This window comes from Symphodus melops (assembly GCF_947650265.1).
Source record: "Symphodus melops genome assembly, chromosome: 3".
NCBI lineage: Eukaryota > Metazoa > Chordata > Actinopteri > Labriformes > Labridae > Symphodus > Symphodus melops.
Window position 1 is genome coordinate 4926343 of NC_136693.1, and position 21889 is coordinate 4948231.

Sequence of the window (21889 nt, forward strand, 5' to 3'; positions counted from 1 at the left end):
AACTTGAAAACTGCATCATATGTATTTCTCCGTGTGTTTTCCATCATGAGGGTGCGTGCATGAAGCGCAAAATGACTGATATTAAGATCCGACGTGACGAAGTCAAATGTTTTTGCGGCAGAAGCTCATTGTCCCCCATAAAAAATCCATGCATTAGCCGCACCGGAGTAGAAGCCGCAGTGCTCGAAGTGTGAGAAAAAAGTAGCGGCTTATAGTCCGGAATTTACGGTAGTTATTTTAAACTTAGCAACAATGTGATGCCCTGATGAAAGAAACACATCTTTCCATAAGTATCTATTTAAAATTGAAAGCGAAACAAGTGACTGGTGACTGTCAGCCTAATGCATCAGTGGTGGTTGTACTAAAAAACATATGATTGGTATTTCTGACATTTGGTAAAAAAACGAAACAGACCAGCAATCATTAGGACACTTTTTTGTTGTACCTATGATAACCACAGACACATACAGTAGTTTCCTCTTGCATGTCAGATATAACAGCCTGATCTGGCAATCTGCTTTAAAAATCGTTTACACTACGTGATACAGGTGAGCTTTCAATGGTGGCTGGCATCCAATGTATTATAAAAATAATTTTGAATTTTGAATTCTGAAGATCGTGGGATTTGAAAGCAAACCAATGTGTCGTTATCACAGAAGGGTTCGAACGAGTTGTTTGTTTAGTAAGATGGGTGTTTGATATGCATATCTAAACACTGACAGCTCTAAGCCCCAAGATCCAATTTACACAGATGGTCTTGTATCAGCTGTGGGCCTTGAATAGCATGTGATTGTAGTTCAGGTTCTGTGCTCCTCTCTTTTTTTTTGTATGTGGTATTTTCATCTCTTCATTTAAAAGGTTTTACTTGTTTTCTCTTTAGCTTGAAATGCTATTTTTAAATGTATTTGATCAAGTATCTAAGACTACCCTACAGCCCTTTAGGAATAAGGTGTTTGTTTGTTTGTACGTTTGTGTTGGTATCACTGCGGTATTTTGCTGTGAGGGTTCCTTTACTGTGCACTGAATATGTAAGCTCATTTAATAATGAACAATTTCTACTGTGTCTTTTCCATACAACAAAACCCAGCAGTGGTAGGTAATTTCCCATAACCTTCTCTACAAACTCCTTCAGAAGAAAAACACAAAAATGCACCCAACTCTGACAGTCTGAAGAGTGCTAATCATGGCACAATGCAGTCTTAACTTGTCACTGCTCATTGTGTACAGAACAATTACAGTATGATTGAGCCCAACCTCCCTCTGTACTCAGCTGGAGCATAAAAGGACAAAGAACTGTGACAAACAGAAGATGATGGCAGATTAGCTTCTTTTTTTTTGTCTTTTGTCATTTCTAATCGAAAAAATCTTGTTCTTGTGCTTCATTTTCTACACTGTGCTTTCCACTTTCCCTCTGATTCCCCAGTGTAGAACTAGATTAAAAAAAACTTTTCATTTTAGATAAGGTTGTGATAAGACTAGTTTAGATAATACAATGAACACTGGCGTGAAACAGCGGTTAGTCTGAGGAAGGGGGAACAGTCACTATGAATGGTGGTATGATAAGACAACAGACTTAATGCTCCACTTGAATTTTTTCATGACAAAACATGGTGACTGAAATGAGGAGTAGACAAAAAGGGGATGCTGGGAGATGTAGTTGACTGGCTTGGAGAAGCATGCAGCTCACTCAGTAAAAGGGCAGAACCCACCTTCTCCGCTCCCCGGGCCGGCCTCTGTAATTATCTCCATTAGAGAATTTAGACCAAATACTGCACACAAAACCCAGAATTAGTGCCACGAAAAAGGTGGACAGAGAAAGGGGCACCGGCCCAGACACAACCAGTCTGAACATCAACCCATGAAATAACAGACATGCACACTCAACATGGCGCCAAAAAAAACAAATCAAACAATTAAAAAAGTAAAAGATAAAAGGGCAGACAATAAATATGCACTGATGATGTTATCAATCCTGAATGACATGTGTCTGGACAGACATTCAACGTGTATAGGATCAAGTAGGAACTGTTAATAGCTCATACTTTGCTTTATATGCATCAGTGCTTGAATAATGCTGAACGGTCAAGTTCAACAATGTGAATGTAAATCTAGAACAATGGATGGAGTTGTCTTAGGATTCGTGCTTGCTTTAAGACAAAAAAAAAGAGAAAAACAATAACCCTGATTTAAAAAAAAAAAACTCCACGTAAGAAAACCTTTGACCTTTAAAATGCTGTCTGTTTTCTAATAACGAGTAACGTTAAAAAGTAAGCCATCAAAGAAGAAAGCAAGATAAAACACACATTATAGGCGGGAAGGGAGGAAATACATTCAACTCTCCTGAACTTTTTGTGAATGTACTTTAAGAATATGTTACATAGCATCCTTCATGTAGCAGTATGGATGTAGAGATGCCACACCAATAACAGTCTACAGTCACAGCAGTACATTAATAGGACTCAAACGGTCACACAGAGGGGAAAGGCAAAGGAACAGAGAGAAGACTAGAGCATACATGACTAACATTGAAGGAGCATCTTCTATCTTAGTCCTAATCTGAGAAACAGGGTGTAAGATAGGTGTAGGTCATTTCAAGGATCAAGAAATGCCTGGGGGGGGGGGGGGGCTAAAACAAACTCTCACAGCAGACATAACATACCCGGGCTGTCAGGGGAATCTGAACAACAAAGACAAAACACACGTCATAATCAAAGGAACAGAACATTTTCCATGGCAGCTATTCCACGTGGAGTGGAGCTATTGAGTTAAATGACCAGGCTTCACCTTTTTTCTCTCAGTTTAAGTGAAAATCCAACTAAAAATGTTTTCATACCTCTTAAACTACAAATACCTGTATTCCCAGTTCAATTTCATCTCTGTAACTTTAGATCTGTCTATGTTGGGCATAATCTTCCTTCTCTTGTGTTCATAGCTCTTAAGTTTAAGACTACAGTTGATGTGATATAAAACATCTGTATCCTCTTCCTGCTGTTGCTGTGGATTGTCCATATGCTTTCTCAGAAAAAACACACCAAGACCCACATTTTCTCAATGATCCTCTCTTGAGCACATGTTTAATGTCCAGCAGAAAAAACTAATGGTTTATGCAAAAAGTTCACAAATAGGCACATTTATTAATGTTTTGTTAAAAACCCTTCAGCAGAAGGAGAAGAAACTGTGCAACACCATGGTAGATAACATGTAATGACTGTTTTCTAGTGGATTTTCCTGCTACTCTTGAGAGAAAAATGTTGTTTGATATATCCTCAATAATCTCCTTTAAAATAGTGCCATATGTTTTTGGCAATACAGTGGGAAGAAAGTCAGGCTTTAAAAAAAACCAACTCTACAAACCTGCTTGCTCCATTTCCTCCTCTACATCAATATTGAAATATTCTTTAATAGACATAAATGTGAAAGAAGAAGTCAAAACAAAAAGGTAGAGAAGGACAAACAGTAAATGAATTAAAGTAGGAAAAAAGTTTCCAAAATGTAAAATATACCAAATAAAAATAAAGAGGTTGATTGGTTTGCCTTGTTTTTCACAGATGTTTTCATGACTTGTTTAAACTTGATTATTAGAAGTCTGAGTATGGTGAAGACTGAATCTTAGTATTTGAGTTTTATTTATATAACTGTTACAACTGTAACAACATCTTTTAAGAGGTATAAGACTACAAACAACAACAAAAGTATTAAATGAGTAAGTCAAAACAAACATTAAGTTGATGATAATGGGATTAAGTCTTTCTCATTAAGTATTCTCAATTCACTTTCTACACTTCCTTCATTGTCATTAAACAAAACTGAACAACTGGGGCCAACAATAAACTGTATATATATATAGATATCTATATATATATGAAAATTAGGAAACTTGAACTGGTGTTATCAAGTTTGCAGTGTTGTCATACCTTTTAAACTGGGGAAAGGTGTTGTTTTCTCCCTTGCTGCCTTGTTGGGAAGGGCCAGATTGGACAGACTAAAACTGGTGCCGTGGTTCTTGTAAAGATTGCCTGTTGTGGGATTTATAAAATTAAAATCAAGTTGCTTTCACACTTGCACAAAACTCCTGAAAACTTCCGGAAATTTTTCGGGTGAGCTGCAAGTGTGAATGCAAACAGCCACTATGTTTTCACTCTTTAACCCGAAATCTTTCCTGTGGGCCCCGTGGTAAAACTTTGGCATGAATTTGAAATGAGCCAATGTAAGAATGCAGCTAGAAATATCCTTGCTTCCTCAGACTCTGCTCCCTGATGTACAATTGAGATCCTGCTGTGAGGTACATGTGTGAAAAAGCAACTCAGGAAGATTTCAGGGGCAGCCTGTCTGAAGTTTTCTAGAAATTTTCAGGAGTCCGCTCAGAAAAAAAAAAGAAAAGAAAAAAAAAACACTTCAGAAAAACAAGAATATAAGTTCAATAAATTATATTATATAAGCCTGAGCACATTCATAAAAGAGTAATGAGGCAGCCTTCAGTAGGCTTAAAATGGACGTTAAACCTCTGGTCTGAAAAGAAATATCTGTCTTTTGTGTCTGCAATTTATCATCACCCACGCATACAGTATCAGCCCACATGCAGGTTTTGTAATGTGGGAATAGCTGAAAAGAGAGGAATTCAAATAGTCTTACTGGCAAAGGACATGAGTCCTCCAAGTCCGTCATTGCTGCTGTTGGAAATGGTGGAGTTAGGTGAACTATTGCGCGAGTCTCCCTCTCCATCAGACTCTCCTGGAAGCCTCAGGCTGCTGGGACGTAAAGGCCGCTGTACCCTGAAAAAACATGGAAAAAGAAATGACCACGTATCCTCGAAACACAAACGTATGCTAATTGAATGGGGAAGACTTAAACATTCACACCACAACATGACACCACCAAAGATTCAAGACCACCATGAATGAGAGATTAGTAGATTTGACATGCTGTGTTTTGACAGAGATTGACATTTCATGGTTTGGTCAGAGAGCCCATTTGAATGATGAGAGAGCATTCATTCAAGTGATGAACAAGTTTAACACACTTGTTGCCATTGAGGTTCTGGTTGAATCGAGGGGTGTATGACTCCACTTGCTCCTCTGCATCAGGATCATCCTCTGAGGGGAAGCCATACTGAGGCTCAAAGTACGGGTTATCATACTCCTGCTTTTTGTTGGCTTGTTCCGCCAGCCCCGAGTCAACTGCAGGTCTGAGAAACGGCTGACTGCCCAACGCAGGGACAGGATTCTGTAAAGCTGCACTCGCTGAAGCTTCGATTTCGGGTACTTCACCCTGCTCCTGGAAGAATAAGCAAACGGATTAACATGGAATGTGTAAATCTATCCTCCAGATTATATGTAGCCCTGTCCAAATAAGTCATAACCATTTGATAAAAAGTTACAAAACAAAAGATATCTACATTGAAAACTATACATTAATTAGGATGTTTACGCACATTGTTGACACCCTGGATGATTGTGCTTGGACTCGAGCTTGCAGTTGTGCTGGAGCTTGAGCGCAGAGGTTGTCCATCTGAAGGTTCAATAGGTCCATCAACGCTGGATTGACCCGAGCCATGGCCTTCCCTGAAGTCCTCAAAGTCATTAAACTCAACCTCACTAGCATCTCCCAGCGCAGCATGGGTAGGTGGGTCCAAGCCTTGGGAAAAAAAAACAAAAAAACAAATTCAAATATATTACAAGGAAAGAAATAGTAAAAAATGGGGTTGATGTGTTGCTTGTAATGACTTACTTGGTGTGTCTCCCTGGATGTCACCTTGGATCATCTCACTCACAAGGTCTCCAAGGGAAGAATAGGATGAGCTGGAGTCATCGTACGCCTCACTGTCACTGCCACTGTCACAAATAAAATGTTTAACCAAAAGCTAAATATTTGAAATAATGAAGTAAAGATTAAATGAGGTCTTGTGCAGAAAAGGATCTTGTTCTTTCCTACCTGTCGGTGGGGTCAGACTCATTGCCTTCATCCTCCAAGGGACCAGCCATAGCTTCAACCAGCTGAGAGCTCCCGTCATACACTCTGTAAACCACTGGCTGTAACTGGTGAGCATACCACTTCGGCTTATCTCCTATTAAGGAGGGGTCAAACACATCTGGAACACAAGAGAGCGATATACAATGTTAACATATCGTCTGATTTGCATGTTTAACGAGAACAGACCTGAAACAAGTCTTACTGTTGTGTATCCTCTGGAATGCCAGGTTTGTAGGGTTGAGAGCCCATTCTCCATAGTACTCCACCGCCTGGGTGTGAGAGAGTTTATCTGCAAAGCTAGAGCGCCGTGGCCGAGACACAAGAAAAGAAGACGCCTGAAATGCCACCACAGGCCGGGGGAAGAGGCGCAATGTGCGAGTGTGCATCTGGAACCCTTGGAGAACATTTGGGGAGTTGAAGAAGCGCACCATGGCCACCCTGTGAAAGGCAAACAGTTCAGTTAGGTGAATACCCCTTTTGATATGTACCGTAAATTCCGGACTATTGAGCGCACCTGGATATAAGCCGCACTGGCTAAAAATAAGTAAATAAATGTATTTGTACATATATAAGCCGCACTTGATTATAAGCCGCAGGTGTCCACGTTATAACAAGAGCTATTTACACAGAAAGACGCGACACAAAGACATTGTTTTAACTTTTAATTAAATACGTACTACCGGTAACATCCGCAAATACGAAGCCTACTGGAAATCCTTTATCAAACAGTGTCTGTAACACGGCTGATGAAAAAGATTACCATAATACATTTCACAAGAAAAAGTCCATCCATTCACTGCCTCAGAATTACTTCATCACTCACTTCCTCAGTCTCTTTTTCGTTGTCACTGTCAGTGTCAACTTTACGTGCAGCAGCTCTATTTCCTTCTTTGACAGCCAGCTCGATCGCCTTTAACTTGAAAGCTGCATCATATGCCTTTCTCCGTGTGTTTTCCATGAAGAGGGTGCGTGCATGAATCGCAAAATGACTGATATTAAGATCCGATGTGACGAAGTCAAATGTTTTTGCGGCACAAGCTCATTGTCCCGCAAGAAAAATCCATAAATAAGCCGCATCGTTGTAAAAGCCGCAGTGTTCAAACCGTGACCAAAAAGTAGCGGCTTATAGTCCGGAATTTATGGTAATTATTTGATAAATAGGTTAAATGCATTTCATCTGATAATTCGGGGCTTGGCTTTATACTCTTAATGTCAATCAAAACCCAGCCCTGATTGAGTATTTTCTATCTGCCTTTCTCTCTCTCTCTCTATCTGCTCAGTTCCTGTTTCAGCACTGTTTCAATGAGTCTCGTTTCACTGCAGCAGGAGGAGAAACAAAGGTTGAATGACGCCACAGGAATGCAGACTTTTTTTTTTTGCAAAAGGTTTACACAGCTGCAGTAAAAAGTGGATTACAAGTCCTTATCTATTAATAAGTCAATTAATATGTTTAGGAATGAGTGAGGTTGTTCTAATGGTCCTTTGTTCTTTACAGCCTCAACATGATTGGAAATTAGGAGTAAGGGGTAAGAAAGGCTCTCTAAATATTAATGTAGTGTTGGTAGAACGACCTTCACATTTGTAACACTAATAGTACCAGTTACTGAAACCATATCAGCCAGAGCAAACCGATCATCATAGGCCTGATTAATCATTGGTCCTGTATTTCCCTAGCTTTTTTTTTTTTTACACAAAATGGAAAAAACATTATTGTCTCACCTGGTGGCCACATCAACAGAATCTACATCATTGCCGTAAATAAGAGGGTTGAACTCTGTGGACGACGGTGAAGCTTTGTCTCGTCCAGGCGGGAGCAGGGGCATCTCCTGACCTTCGTGAAACTTCTCCAGGTTCAGAATGGGCTGGGTGTTCAAGCTCATACTGGCCAGAGCCTAGGACAGGTGACAGTGACACTAATCATAAACACAGAAGAGGCTCCAGACAGAAATAAGCGTTGTCATGAGACACTCCCACGTATGGCATCAACATCTGGTTAATAGTAACAATTTCTACACTTAATGGGAGATTGAAGATGTATACAACAATGGGCCAAAGACACAGTCTGCTAGAATGGGGACAAACATGGAGATATTATGGGATTCTCCAATAAAAGGAATTCAAATAATAATCCATCTTTGTATCAAACATCTGTGCTGCCCACTAGAGTACTTAAGTAACCCTAGATGATCGGGTCTGAACCCCCCGTTTACTGCTATCAGAATGTATTGCATTCTTATTATATACAGCAGATGAAAGGTCTTTTTTTTGGTACATGTTGATGCCTGTGGTGGGTGCGTCATTTTGTAGAGGAGTAGCACAAGGGAAGTAAGTCACTATGCATGGTTTGCCTTGAAGGGAACTGCTGCAAACTCAAGTGTCATTGTTTAGCTTAGCATAATGGAACATTTAGTTGCTGGGTCTTTGATGAATGTTAACTTTGTCAGAGTGATAAGCTTCATCATATCTTGTTTTGGTTACGAGAACACTCACTGATGCCAAGATATAGATGCACGCACATTCAGTCATGCTGAAGCCAGAGCTAAGCAGTGTATTAACAAACTGGTCCACAACATTCTGTGACAGTTTTATGCATTTTTATTCAAGTCTTGAAGAGTAGGAGATAAGTACTAGTGACAAGCAAAATAATGTGTGAGTGAAGAAGAAGAAGAAGAAGAAGAAATCCGTGCAGGGGCATTACACATTCCACGGGAGGAGATATGAGTAACCTTATTTTCAGAGGAGAAGATCTGCTTTTGGGTGATCACGGTCAACCTAACCAGACACTAGGAAGAAAGATGCGAGGAGAATCACATGAAGGCCTGGGATGACTACTGTGTGACTGACACTGGAACAGCACATGATGGAAGGGTCACAACCAGGCCCATTCCCTTTCTTTTCATTGTCTCCTTTCAACAGTCCTTCTCTTTTTAGCTCCGCCCAAATGCGGCCTCGATAGATCTTACTTTACCAAGACAAAAAATGCAGATGATGTTTTGATTTGTTTCTGTAATCAAAATTATGTTTGTGATTCAAAAGTCCTACTTTACATTCTCTGATAATCTGCAGAAAGGAGACAAGAAAAGACACATTTGTTTTGAAAGGTGATGAAGGAAAGACATCATTGCAAGAGAGAGAGAGAGAGAGAGAGAGAGAAGTAGACCATGGAAGACAGTGACTAACACAGACAAGGCAATAATGTGACCAAACTCAGACTTCACCTACAGAATCAAGCTGCTACAGGACACATGAAGGCCATCCATGGTGACCAACTGGGACTATGCAGTGGTCACGATGGAGTGGTGATGACACACGACAAACAACAGCAGATCTTTTCAGAAACATAGATGAAAATAATACTTGCGCGATAAAGCACCTGTATCAAAATAAACCTTAATACTATGTTCTTAATGTGAGCAGAGATAACACAACCACCATTTTTAGTGAATGCAAATAAATCAGTCACTGAGGTCTGATTTATTTTAGACATTCAAGTGTTGAGTGCAAGTATTTGCGGCGACTCTCACATCACATCAGCAGCCTTCTGCTTTTGCATCACAGAATTCAAATATGAGTCAAACCACCTTTTAAGTGACATTTTCTATATTCACAGATGTCAATATTGTGTGCTTGTTTCCAAATACACAACTGCTAATCTGAGGCTTTGCACACTCCTACACACCAGCCTCTCATCACACATCCACACACGGGGGAGAAAGCTGCCAATCACACAAGGCTAACGAACCGGCTCTGATTCAAGGCATATTGAACAAAAACCATGATGTAATTATTATTACCTCAAAACTCATTCGAAATGACTGAAATAGTTTATGGAACGTCTACAAAGAACGGATGAATGTAGTTTTATTATATCAATAAAACAAATGAAAAACTGACTTCCGTGTTTGAACTTCATGAAGCTTTGAAATTGGTTGCTTTTAAAATCTTTGATATTTCTCTTTGAATTAAAAAGTTGTGTCAATTTCTGATCTTATTATGTAATTAAACTGTGAATGCTATATCATTTTAGAATATTGAAACAAGGGTTTCATTTAGTGTTGCCACTTTCAAGGTGTACAATGGATAAGAATAGTATGAATACTCCATGCAGTTGTTAAAATAAGATCAAGATAAAAGGAGATGAGCCTAAAATTACAGATTCACAGAATTAACATGGGGAAAGGGGACGGATGGCAAACTGAATTTAGTAATGGCTGCCTTACTGAAGCTTCAACTATAAGCACGCTTAGTGATCATATTAGTTGCCTCTAATTCATGTGACATAATGTTGGTGTTGCTTGCAGTGTGGCAGAACAGAACAGTGAGGTGTCCCCATGAATCAGAACCAGATTCTGATATTGTGTTAGATAACTGGGTCAGAGGGGCAGGTTAGTTACTATCAGCACAGTATAACTAAAGGTTTGGCTTGGGTAACAGGGTCCTATGATTTGCTTTTACCTCCAAGAGCTAGAGCATGCAACAAAAACAGGAAAAAAGAAAACAAGAGTTGTTCATGTTAGTGCACCTCAAAACTCAATTCAAATGCTCGCACGCTTTTTCTACGATACATACAACTCTGCTGGAGAAGGAAGCCCCTACTCTTCTTACTGCTGGAAAAAAGGTTTTATATTTACACATTTGAATCCACTTACAGTTATGAGAACAAAAATTGCTTGCCTCCAAGGCAGTAATTGGGTTCCAGAAAATTCTCTGCAAAATGCCAGTAATCCCACTGGCTTTATTCTGAGCCCTGGCTGCGACAGTGCAGCAAAATCTGAAACAGCTAAAAAGGTAAGAGGAAACAGACCAATCACATGCAGTACCTGTTTGAGATGTTTCTTCAGCTCGAGTGCTTCAGGCTCTGGGAGAGGGGGTAGAATATCTGCATTGGTGGGGGCTATAACCTGTAGACAAACAAAAAAACAAAGACGCAGCTAAGAAGTTTTCAATCTAATGAATGAATTAGATAAAGAGAATAATCTGGACACTTTAAGAAAACAGACGTAAAAGATCAGGAGGAGGAGTAGAACATGTTGATGTGCTGACCTTGCTGCTGTCGAGGTCCACAAGCCACAAGTCATCTGGCATTTTGAAATCAGCTTTGTAGAGGAAGAAGCTGGCTGGTACACCTATGATGTAGGGTGTGGGGGCGAGAAGGAGCTGTGGGGAGGAAACATTATAAAAGTCAGTCAGACAACAAAAAGAAGACGTCATTTATTCATGTGAAGATTTTATCAGAGATGACAGGTTTTACCTGTTCAGCAGAGGCCATGCATGTTGGCAGTAAGGGGATGACTGGGAACATGTACTCCAGAGGGTAGATCATTGCCACGAAGGCCATGACGCTCATTGACAAAGCATTGTAATCTCTGGACTGAAGAATGACCTGAGAAAATAAAGAAGAAAAATCACACACCTCCTCTTACAAAAAAACCCATTATCACCTAGTTGACCTCTTGCTCTTCAGCTTAATCAAGCAAGTAGGAAACCACTCCGAAAGCTTTCAGACAGCACTTAGTTCAGCCCGTCTGAATTTAATGATGTTTCAAATTCATCTCAAAATAACATAAAGACATGAGTAAAAGGTCAGCGTTTTATACAGGTGGAAACTTTATTTTCTGTGAATGAACTCAAGGAGGAGAAAAGTAAAGGGACTGCTACATTGAAAAACCTTTTGAGTGGGTGGCCCAGATAAAAATCTGTATTCAAGAAATGCTAAGACACAGAAAGCAGAAAAAAGCTGTTCAGCATTAATCCAGCAATATGGTGTCACAGCAGTGTGACTGAAGCTGTGAAGCTTGGGTTCAATTTGGGATGATGCAACTAAAGATGTGCGTCAATGTCACTCTAAACCACGAGCAACAACAGAAGACGGCCACAGCACCTGCCAAACACGGATTTCTCTTTCATCCTTACTAACGCTTTCAGTGGTAACGATAGGAGTAACAGAGATGAAGAGTCTGTGTCTCTGTCAAAGACTGAACCATCTTCTTTAAACCCTTCACACTCTGTCCATGTGGCAGTGAAGTAGCTTTAGTTAGCTTACATTAAAGGGAAAACGTCTGATGAAGGTCACTCAGGGCATTTCTCTAAAAAATGAATTCTTGTCCAGAAGAAGAGGGCATAAACAGCTGCACCCAAACACTGACCACAGACCAATCCAAACTAATGGAACACAGTTCCTTTCTCCTTGAAACAAAAATCTCCTTGGTCCTGATTTGGAAGCAGTGAAAGACAAAATAAAGGTTATCATGAAAGAGACAGGCTGGGGCTCGTCCTTACCTTGTGCTCTAGCAGGACACAGCTGAGCACCTGCAGACAGGCGTCCACACCCAGCAGCTCTAAGGGCAGGTGCAGAGGGAAGTCGACCATGGCGAAGCGAGAGTTGTCGGGAAGGGCAAAGGTGAGAGCCCGCTTAAGCTCTTGAGGCAGGACTTCCACATCCACACGTCTCTGACCTGCCACTGGCACAGGTGAGCGCAGCAACCGGTACACCCAGGATTCAATCTCCCGCAGGTCGGCCAGCAGCTGGCTCCCTTTCTCTTCTACCGACAGTGCCCCCGTAAAAACACGCCACATGGTGTCCCTGGGAGAAGATGAACAGAGGCTACCATCAGAGTTGGCTGTTATTTTGATAATTACCTTAACTCAATCTTTTGTATTCGTTTTTGATCCATTAATTGCTTCCTAACCACAATGTGATGTCTGGATGTTAACTCAGATGACATCTTGGAGCTATTTTGAGGTGTCACATGACAATACGCCATGTTTGGTTTAAATAGAGCTGGGAATAACAACTCTTGACACTTGATTCTTCGATTGGTTAAATGTTTTAGCATAGTTGCACTATCGTTCATTTGCTGGTCTGTGTGCCCTTGAAATGCCCCCTGAGAACAAATAAAAGTTTTTTGAATTAAATAACTCTTTAGAGGATGGAAGAAGTTCTGGTTTGGTCCTTTCTGAGAGTGGCTGAAAGAAATGTCTTTTGTTTTTAAACTTCTCTATCTGTATTCATTGAGACAGACTGACCCTTCTTGTGAGAGGAAACAAACGACGAGTGCATTTTTAATTCTTCTGCAATCCTCTATTTGCATGTGGCAAACTGGCCTAGAGTTGTATGACCAGTAACAACTAGACAGTTATGGAGTGGAGAGAGGATTTAGAATAAGTTTGAAATTTGAGCAGGACTCTGAGTTCCACTCATTTCTCATACAAAAGATCCATGAAAGAGATTTATCCTCACGAACAGACAAAAAGTATTATACATGATAAAGGAGAATTGTTACCTCGATAAATTAGAGTATCCTAAATCAGTAGTATCTGGCGTTTTACCAGCAGAAATAAACACAAACTGTTAAAGAAGCAGCTGGAGTAGCTACAATCACCTAACGCAGAATAAAAAACTTAATTTGACCTCACTTAGTAATAAATAAAAAAAAAATTTGTGGACATACAGAACATGTTAAACTTAACAGATAACAACGTTGGAATCATTTTAGGCTTCAAAACAGATTAAATTAAATCAATTTGTCATTTTATTGCTCCAAACAGCTACCATGAGGACTCTGCAAACACTCGTTGTAATCACTAATATGATGGGCAAATGAGATTGAAAACACAGGAGACACTCTTAAGCAATAGCTGTTGTATTGATTTGAAAAGCCTCCTCTCTTCACACGTAGGGGGCCAATAAACCCTCTCGAGAGTGTGTACTCAAGTGTGTGTGCGTAGCAAGGACGGAGATAAATCATTAGTCCTTTGAAGCCCTCCCACCTACTGCAGCTGCTACCCGCAGGCAGCCAGAGACCCCAATCTGTCAGAGCCGCCACAGCACAAAGTGCTCGCAGCCATTTTGCAATGGCTCTCTTTCTTCTCTGTCATTTCCAAACAGCATTTCAAACAGTCATGTCAAGGGGAAAAGACCCTTAGGTCCATGAAGCCCTTCGGGATGTAAAGCCATTTCAAGGTTGTCGGAGAAACAAAACCTTAAATACTGAAGCTGTGTGGAATCTGTGAGAGCACACTACCAAAGGACAACGATGTGAAGGTATGAGATTAAGTGTGAATCAGACACTCCAATAATCTCTTTTAGTGATGTAGAGAAAAGCTGCACTGCCCCTACAGCCTTCTGTAGATGACTGTGGAGAACGCATACACACTTAAAAATAATGCAACGCTTGCTTACACTTTTTCACTGCAAAATTGCAGCCTATTGTGTTTTCCATGGCAACAGAAGAGCAGCTGTTATTGCCAGATTACAACAAAATAAGAGAAAAATGTACAACATGGATGATCTTTAAGCGATTTGAGATAACATTTGTGATGAACTGGCCCTATATCAAAGAGATTATTGGTTAAAGATTGATGATTACAGACGTGGTGCATAGCTAACCTTCTTTCCCTTCTTAACACCACATTTTTGGTGACAAAGTGTAAGTCTAAAACATGGGGCCGAGAAGGGGGGCAAAAACATTTTGACCACTCTGCATTTGACGTGTTTTTACTTCACGTTCACAGTTATCACCATATTAGCGGCCCCCCCGAGAACACTGGACGAAATCACATCTGCTCTGATGCAAATCTTTCAAAACAAAACGGTGGTATTTTGGTTGCCGTTATTTATCATGAAGTTGGGGTGTGAAAGTAAAAAAGAACCCTGTGAAAACATGAGACACGCTGCAGATGGCCTGTAGGACTGCACGGAGCCACAGACAAAAGCTTTCGTATGATCTCTGTTAACTCTGCTACACAAACATAGACACAACAGGTGGACGGCGAGGGAAGCAGATGGAGAGATGAGGAAAGCAGTAGGCGTCGCAGAAAACATCTACAACACAGCTATAACAAAACATTGATGCTTATCTGAAATCAGTCGTGAATTTTCAATTCCGAAGAAGAAACAGTAATTGTGTGAATGTTGTTTGTGTGGTCTACAGTACGGCATGATGAACGAACAGATGCTATCCAAACACTAACAGTCTCTATGAGTCGTTTGCCTTAATGAGATTTAGCCCCTAAAGGCTTTGAAGTTAATAACAGTGAACATACAAACCTTTTTAAAGGAATGGATTTATGTCGTACTAACAAGGCAATAATTAAAGTTGACAGTGTGAAAAATAAATGTCATGGTTTTGTTAAAACCAAGGATATTATACCGTAGTAATATGCATGTAATGAACACTTGGCTTCAGGGCTGCACAACAGAAAAGGTCAAGACCGTGTCAAAAATAATAAGTGCTCGTTGCCTAGCAAGTGTAAATCTGCTAAACAATGAAATTAGCCGTGCACTCGTCTGTAATGATACACAAAAAAAAAAAAAAAGAGTAAACGACGTCACAGTAAACTTTAAGAAAGCAACAGAAGACGATGTTAAGGCTCACCTTTGGGTGGCACGAGGGAGGCCAGCTCGTTGCGTTAGCCTCTGACTGCAGCAGTCCACCAGCCTCTTAAGAATATATAGGCATTCCCTAAAGGTGGAGAAGAAGGGGTAGTGGCTGAGTATGCACAGCGAGGTCAGTGTGCTGTTGCGGTTCCTGGCTGCCATTTTAGCGGCATTTCTTCTGTGCTGTGGGGACTTTCCAGCATTTAGCTCGGCCCCTGGCTGCCCGCTCTCCTCTCCGGACGCAGGCGGAGGTGCCGACTCGGCTTTTTTAGCTGGAGATTTTGAGGAGGGTGGGCCTCCACCACTGCCATCGGACCCTTCACTGGCTGCCTGTGCTGCCGTCTCTGTGTGTCCATTCTTGTCCCCGCGAGCACGGTGGTGTCCTCGCTGGAAAGATCGGTAGAAGTTGACGCAGATTCCGTAGCGGGTGATTCCTGAGTCCTTGTCTGTCAGAGTGAAAACAAAGGAGGAGTCGTCGCGGAGGCTAACCCTGCGCTGGCGTATACTCAGGCAGCCCTCTGGTTGGCAGAAGAACACCACGTCTGGTGGAAGTGGGAAGTCATGGTGGTCCTCCAGAGGGTAGCGGCGGAGGAGCTGAGGTGTCTGGGCCACACTGTCACTGCTTGGTTGCCTGAAGGGTTAAACAACATCATTTTAAGTTGTAGCACTGCAACATTCATTACATCTGTTTTCTTTACAAACTCTGTTCATTTTGTTGCATTTTTATATCTTGCATTTAAATTATATATTGTATTTTAAAGTCTCTAAGTGGTGAGAATAGCATTTTATACATGAGGAATCTCGGGCTTTAATTATTTGCTCACAAAGCCCTGAACATGGTCAAATGTGTTGGGTTTGTTAAAAGGGATATTTCACCCATTTACATGAAGCTTTGTATCATTAGAGACATGGTAGTAGTGTTGAATGGTCGTGAATCCAACCCTCATTTTGCCCTGAGACGAGAAAAATGTGTTTTTCTTTGCTTGAAAGTTTTCTTCATGTGATGCAAAAAGCGTCATATTGCATCACATGAAGAAAACTTCCAGGCAAAGAAAAACATTTTTCTCGTCTCAGGGCAAAATGAGGGTTGGATTCATGACCATTCAACACTACTACCATGTTTCTAATGATACACAGCTTCATGCAAATGGGTGAAGTATCCCTTAAAGCTGTTAACATTTGTTTATGGGAGATCAACAAATAACCATTCAAACCTACAACTCTGTAAACGTCCCCTATGCCTAACACTGAAATGTCTGAGAGTACAGAGACTCAGTGGCCCTAAAAACAGTCACGCACTGGACCATGGTCTGCCCCATGGCCAATGAGCTCCAGACAACGTTCTTCTATGCTTTATTATGCACGCTCAGACATGTGGCAGTGAGCTATCACCATTTCAGTACAGCAGGGTCTGAAACAGCACCCCTTAAGAATGACTGAGAAAGTATTTAAAACCACATTTTACTTGTTTTTATCTAGGATAAATGTTGGTAATAAAAGGGACAAATGAGTGTGTTAAGAAATAGAATTATTCCCCATTAAAAGAACAAGTTACTCTGACACTTTCCTTCTTCGATTTTCTGCTTTACTTTTTCTCAAAGCAAGATGTGAGCCATCTATTTTGCCTTTCATGACTCAGACACTCCTTTAAAATAAATATATAGTCCTTTAAAATTCCCGATCACGATCTTACCGTGCTCCGACCACCACTAAGTAGTCGAGAAGACGAGGGCACATTTTCTTTTTCTCCATCTTGGATTGACAACGTCCCGTATGTCAGGGCATCCAGGATTTATGTTCCTTCTTGAGTCAGTGGTGTGTTGCCATCACAAGTTGTAAAACTCAGTTGTAAAGTTGTGACATAGCTCCTTGAATATCATCGTGAAGGTTCAATGAAACAGAATCAAACCTGCAACACAAGGAAAACATCCAGGAACATTTTAAGTACAATGTAAAGTGGTAATAAGTTCTGTCATTATTTATTACTCTCAACAGCATCTGACCAGTGAGTTCAGAGAAATCCACTGGGCTCTTTTGGCATCTGAGATTGTCAACGAGAAAACCTGAGATTAGACAGAGAAAGAACAATGGTGTGCTGTTCTGCCCTGATGAACAAAATAATCCATCAAGGAAGCCAATTTTATTCGCAAATAAATCGGAATCAGATCAGCAAAGACACAAAGTGTTGTCTCTAGGTTTTTCCTGAAACTAAAATCTGAATCTAATTGCCTTTTTGTGGAGGGTTCATCACTGGTGGTGGCATGGGAAAAAAAAAAAAAAAAAAGCTTTGGACACCACAGACATAGTTAATGATTTATAATCCGTAGCTCTGCTGGAGAAGTCATAACAGGAACATAATCAAACATGGCCGACAATAAGACACTTCTTGAAAAGTAAAGAGATGTCATACATGGTAATGTTGGATTTTATCCCAAATAACAAGAGGAGGTAACACCATCCATTTTGTTAAAAACTGAATTATAGTTTTTATTGTTGTTTTGGTTAATATGTGTGTGTCAGCCGGCCGTTTTTGTTGGAGGATAAAGACTTTTCAGTAGAGGCTTGCTCATTTGTTAAGCAGCTTAAGGGTCTCTGTGGAATAAGCACCCTTCAGAGCTTGAAACATGGTCCTTACAAACTGACAGGTACCTTCAGGAAATTCAACCACAAACACTGTAGATGGCTATTCCCCCAACATGGAGTCACTTCGCCTTGCTATCTCACTTGACATGAAGACAAAAAAGTGATGTCTTCTTCTTCTGCATCAGTGCATCACGAGCTTGAACAACCATGATGCTTCATCACCTCAAAGAAACATAAAAGTACAATGTGAACAGAGTTCCACTGCACTGAAAGGAAAAAAAAAAAAAAGAGCAACAGGCAAACCACCAGAGTGTAGTGATTTACACGAAGCACAGCATGTTTTCAGAAACATGTCAGCAGGTTACGTTATTTTATCCTTTCAGTCATATGGTTTTGATGCACAAGCTTCCACACAAGGTGGTCAGAAGTCAGGATGAAAACCGACCCATCGTTTCGTTTACATCTGTCTATTTGTTTTATATCTGCAGCTTCACAATCTAACGCAAAGAGAAAAATGGGCAAAGAACAGCTTGTGGCTGAAGTGAAGCCAGGCTTATTGAGACCACACGGTCAGAGAAGAAATTTATATCTCTATCTCTCTCTCTCTCTCTTCCGCAGCACATTTTTCTCCCTGCGTGATTGATAAACGTTCTAACAAAATGGCGCCTCTAAAAACAAGTCCTCTCTGTTTCATCATAAGATACAAGCATTAAAACCTGACTGCCACCTCCTGACGCTTCAGTCTACAGAAACTCATATACATTCTTATGTAATTATGTGACAGGCTTCTAATGTATTTTTAGTCACAGTGGAGCGGGGGGGTGAAAAGAAAATCTGACGGTGTTAGATCTAACAGTAGGAACCTATGGTAGCAGAACATGCCAGCAGAAAAGCAAACACTATCCTCCCAACACATTACTAATGCAGCATGTAGGAACTCCACCCTGAAACACAAATACCCTACACAAACATCATGCCCTAAATCATGCTGGTGATATCCTATAATGTATGCATTCTAATAGAAAAAGGCATTCAGTAACCTGAGGTGTTTTCTACTTGCTCTATATAACAAGACATGTATAACTGGGATCTATTAAAACTTTAAGATTAATATGGTAATGCAATCTGTGAATTAATTCTATTACAAATAAATTAGAAGCCATCTCTGTTATTCAAATATGAAGCCAATGTGGCAGTGCAAATAAACTGCAGTTCATTCGGTGACCACTTGAGACTGGCTCCAAGAGACCCGAAAGTACACAGCCTACAAGTTATGCATAGTTAAGACGTGCGTCTGACCTAACTGACAGGCGGGCGCAGTGCAGCCGTGTACTCATAGAACTGGAGTTACATCCAATGAATGAACGCAGTGCTCGAAGTTTGCAGAATACTGCAGGCTGTTACGATACTGACGATGACTTTCTGTTGTCGCCAGAAACCACCAGCTGACACAGCAGCACAAATCATGGAGGTCTGATCCGAACGAAACAGGGGACGTCACCTGGAGCTGCTGTTGTATCTCACTTTGTTTGATTTGATTTGCATATTAATAGCCACTACTTGAAGGGATACTTCAAAAATACTACCGGGTTTCTAATGATACAAAGCTTCATGCAAATGGCTGAGATATCCCTTTAAATAGCAACTAATCTTTCTAGAGTCCACTCATACAAACATGAAATTAAGAAGAGAGACACGACAGAATTTTAATTAATTTGTGTTTTTTTCACACACAAAAAAAAACCACAGAAAACTCCATCTGTATTATTTTTTTCAATTTGGACGAAATCTGTAAAAAAAAACAAAAAAAACTTGATCTGTAATAAAAATTTGTAATTCGATCTGAACAATGGGATTTGTGATCCGTTACACCACTACATAAATTTTGGGTTCATTTCCAGCAGAAGCTTCACATTTCCTCAGTGGTGTGCATTTCAGAGACACTTCAGAGGCAGCGCCTCTTAAAGAAGCCTGATAGACTTTGTGTTGTTTTATTTATCTTCATGGTTTGAGCTTTAGTTACAAATGTCACTCACTTGTGCTCAACAGCTCTATAGCTTGCTTTAGACATTATTTCTGTAAACAAATGCATAGAATTAAATTAGTATTTTTCCCATTTTGGACCGTTTAAAGGACTAATCAATCACTAAATCATGACAATCAGACAATTATTTGCTAATTAAAATGAGAATTAGCTGTGACTCTTAAAATGGTGAAACAGAAATAATGAAATGGTTTCATCTTAATTATTTCTGTAGCACAATTAGGTATTCTACCCGCAACAACCATAATGTGATTAACCTTTTTGGTGTATGATTAACAAGCGCAAATGTAAACTGGAGATAAATGTTGACAAGTGGATTTCATGCTTCACAGATGAGAGCTGGCAAAAAACAGAGCAGTAACACAAAGATAACAGGGCTCACTAATAGGCTGCATGCAAGCCATGAGAAGCTCAGTCTAACATCCGGACATAGGCTGTCATTAACCCAAACAGCCACGGCACAAAGGCAGGGGGATGCAGCTGTGTCCAGCTGACATTAGGCCTGGCTTTATCACTGAGGGCCTCAGATGCATTATGGGAGTAATTATCTCTAATAGCTTCAAATATGAGCAGAGGAGCCCACACAGAGGGACATAAGACAAATGTGATTCAACTAATCTTGATAAAGAACTGTGGGAAAATAATAGTCACATAAATGGTGGCTTTTGGCTCAATTACCTAATAGATTCAAAATGGTCCATGGTAACCAACACACCAGTATACAAACACAGTCACTCCGTTAAAAAGATTTTTTCCAACTTCACTTTTGGAAAGAAACAAAGCTGGTCCTCACATGAAAGGGCATAAACCAACAGCAACATGTACTGCATACAAAGATAACCCCTTAAATAAAAGAGACTACTTTGTACACATGAAATAAAAGGCTGTCTATAATTAGAGAAGGAGCTAGTCCATCCGTGACAGGGTTTACTTCAGGAATGAGTAACTTGGCAAAAGCTGTCCAATGTTACTGTATAAGACACATTTCAAAGAGCTTTAAAACATGTCTATTGAGTCAGCGTTATGTCAGCATACATCACATCTGTTAAACTATAGAAATGCAAATCTGACAGCCTGCTTTTGCAAGTCAGCAAGCAAGAAGACCAAATTAAACTGGCACTTATTATTATGTATATTATCTTTATAAAGCAAACGAGAATAAAGGGTCTTAGTGTTGAAGCAATCCATTTTAAAAGCAAGTTCTATTAACTATTCCCTATTTTTTTGACATGATGGGACAACTCTGACATGTTGGAGCAGTCACCATTTCCTCAGAACGAGGGCTAATTATGGAGGGGAAATAATGTCAAGAACATAATTTACTCTAGCAGTAAGGGCTCGGCCTGTACAAGTACATCTTATCTTCTATCTAACCATCAGGAGGACAATGAATCAACATGCAGGTCTGGCAAATTGAATGCATCCTGGTGCAAAGCCAAAATGGCTATTTTATGAAGCAGCAGAGCTGGAGGCAGACTCCCTGAGCACAAAGGCAGAGCAGGACCAGAGCATTATTTATAGCCAAGGATGGATACAAATTCACTCATTGTATTTAACAATTGAGCTTGGTATTCAACCTTGTTTCTGTCTCTAGGAGAAAAAAAAAAGATAAAAGAATAACCACAACACTACGTAGTCTTCAAAGGCAATATAATGATGCAGGTTAAGAGAACAGATGATTGTGGTCAGAGTGGTCTGCAGGCAGCACTCTTGGTTATATAAGCATGGAGAGGAGATAGATATGAATCACAAGCCTCCAATTTAGCCAGCACGTCTTGCCAGTCACTTGAATTCGTCTTAGTTCAGAGTTGACAAGCAAACAACAAAGCAGGTGAAGTGTTGATTAAGAAACTATTGATCTTTGCACTCTCACTTTTAGATTTCAATCTTTTTGTATTGATCCAATGGTGCAG

At 40.3% G+C, this 21889-nt stretch overlaps 1 protein-coding gene across 16 annotated transcripts in view; it reads right to left on the bottom strand.

Annotated features, from left to right (window-relative positions):
* madd (MAP-kinase activating death domain) overlaps positions 1 to 21889 on the bottom strand; it is a 46334-nt gene that overhangs the window by 22267 nt on the left and 2178 nt on the right. For 8 of the 16 annotated variants that reach the window (XM_079339736.1, XM_079339732.1, XM_079339731.1 and 5 more), the window contains exons 2-16: positions 17043 to 17258; positions 15348 to 15980; positions 12250 to 12553; positions 11222 to 11353; positions 11014 to 11127; positions 10791 to 10871; positions 8697 to 8753; positions 7690 to 7862; positions 6173 to 6408; positions 5932 to 6088; positions 5728 to 5831; positions 5432 to 5634; positions 5021 to 5274; positions 4633 to 4772; positions 3915 to 4016 (exon numbers count right to left, since the gene is read on the bottom strand). In XM_079339736.1, coding sequence (XP_079195862.1) covers positions 3915 to 4016; positions 4633 to 4772; positions 5021 to 5274; positions 5432 to 5634; positions 5728 to 5831; positions 5932 to 6088; positions 6173 to 6408; positions 7690 to 7862; positions 8697 to 8753; positions 10791 to 10871; positions 11014 to 11127; positions 11222 to 11353; positions 12250 to 12553; positions 15348 to 15980; positions 17043 to 17101 — 2749 coding nt within the window. In that variant the 5' untranslated portion in view covers positions 17102 to 17258. The remainder of the gene's footprint in view (positions 1 to 3914; positions 4017 to 4632; positions 4773 to 5020; positions 5275 to 5431; positions 5635 to 5727; positions 5832 to 5931; positions 6089 to 6172; positions 6409 to 7689; positions 7863 to 8696; positions 8754 to 10790; positions 10872 to 11013; positions 11128 to 11221; positions 11354 to 12249; positions 12554 to 15347; positions 15981 to 17042; positions 17259 to 21889) is intronic. The other 8 variants (XM_079339727.1, XM_079339726.1, XM_079339729.1 and 5 more) reach the window with 4 other exon arrangements.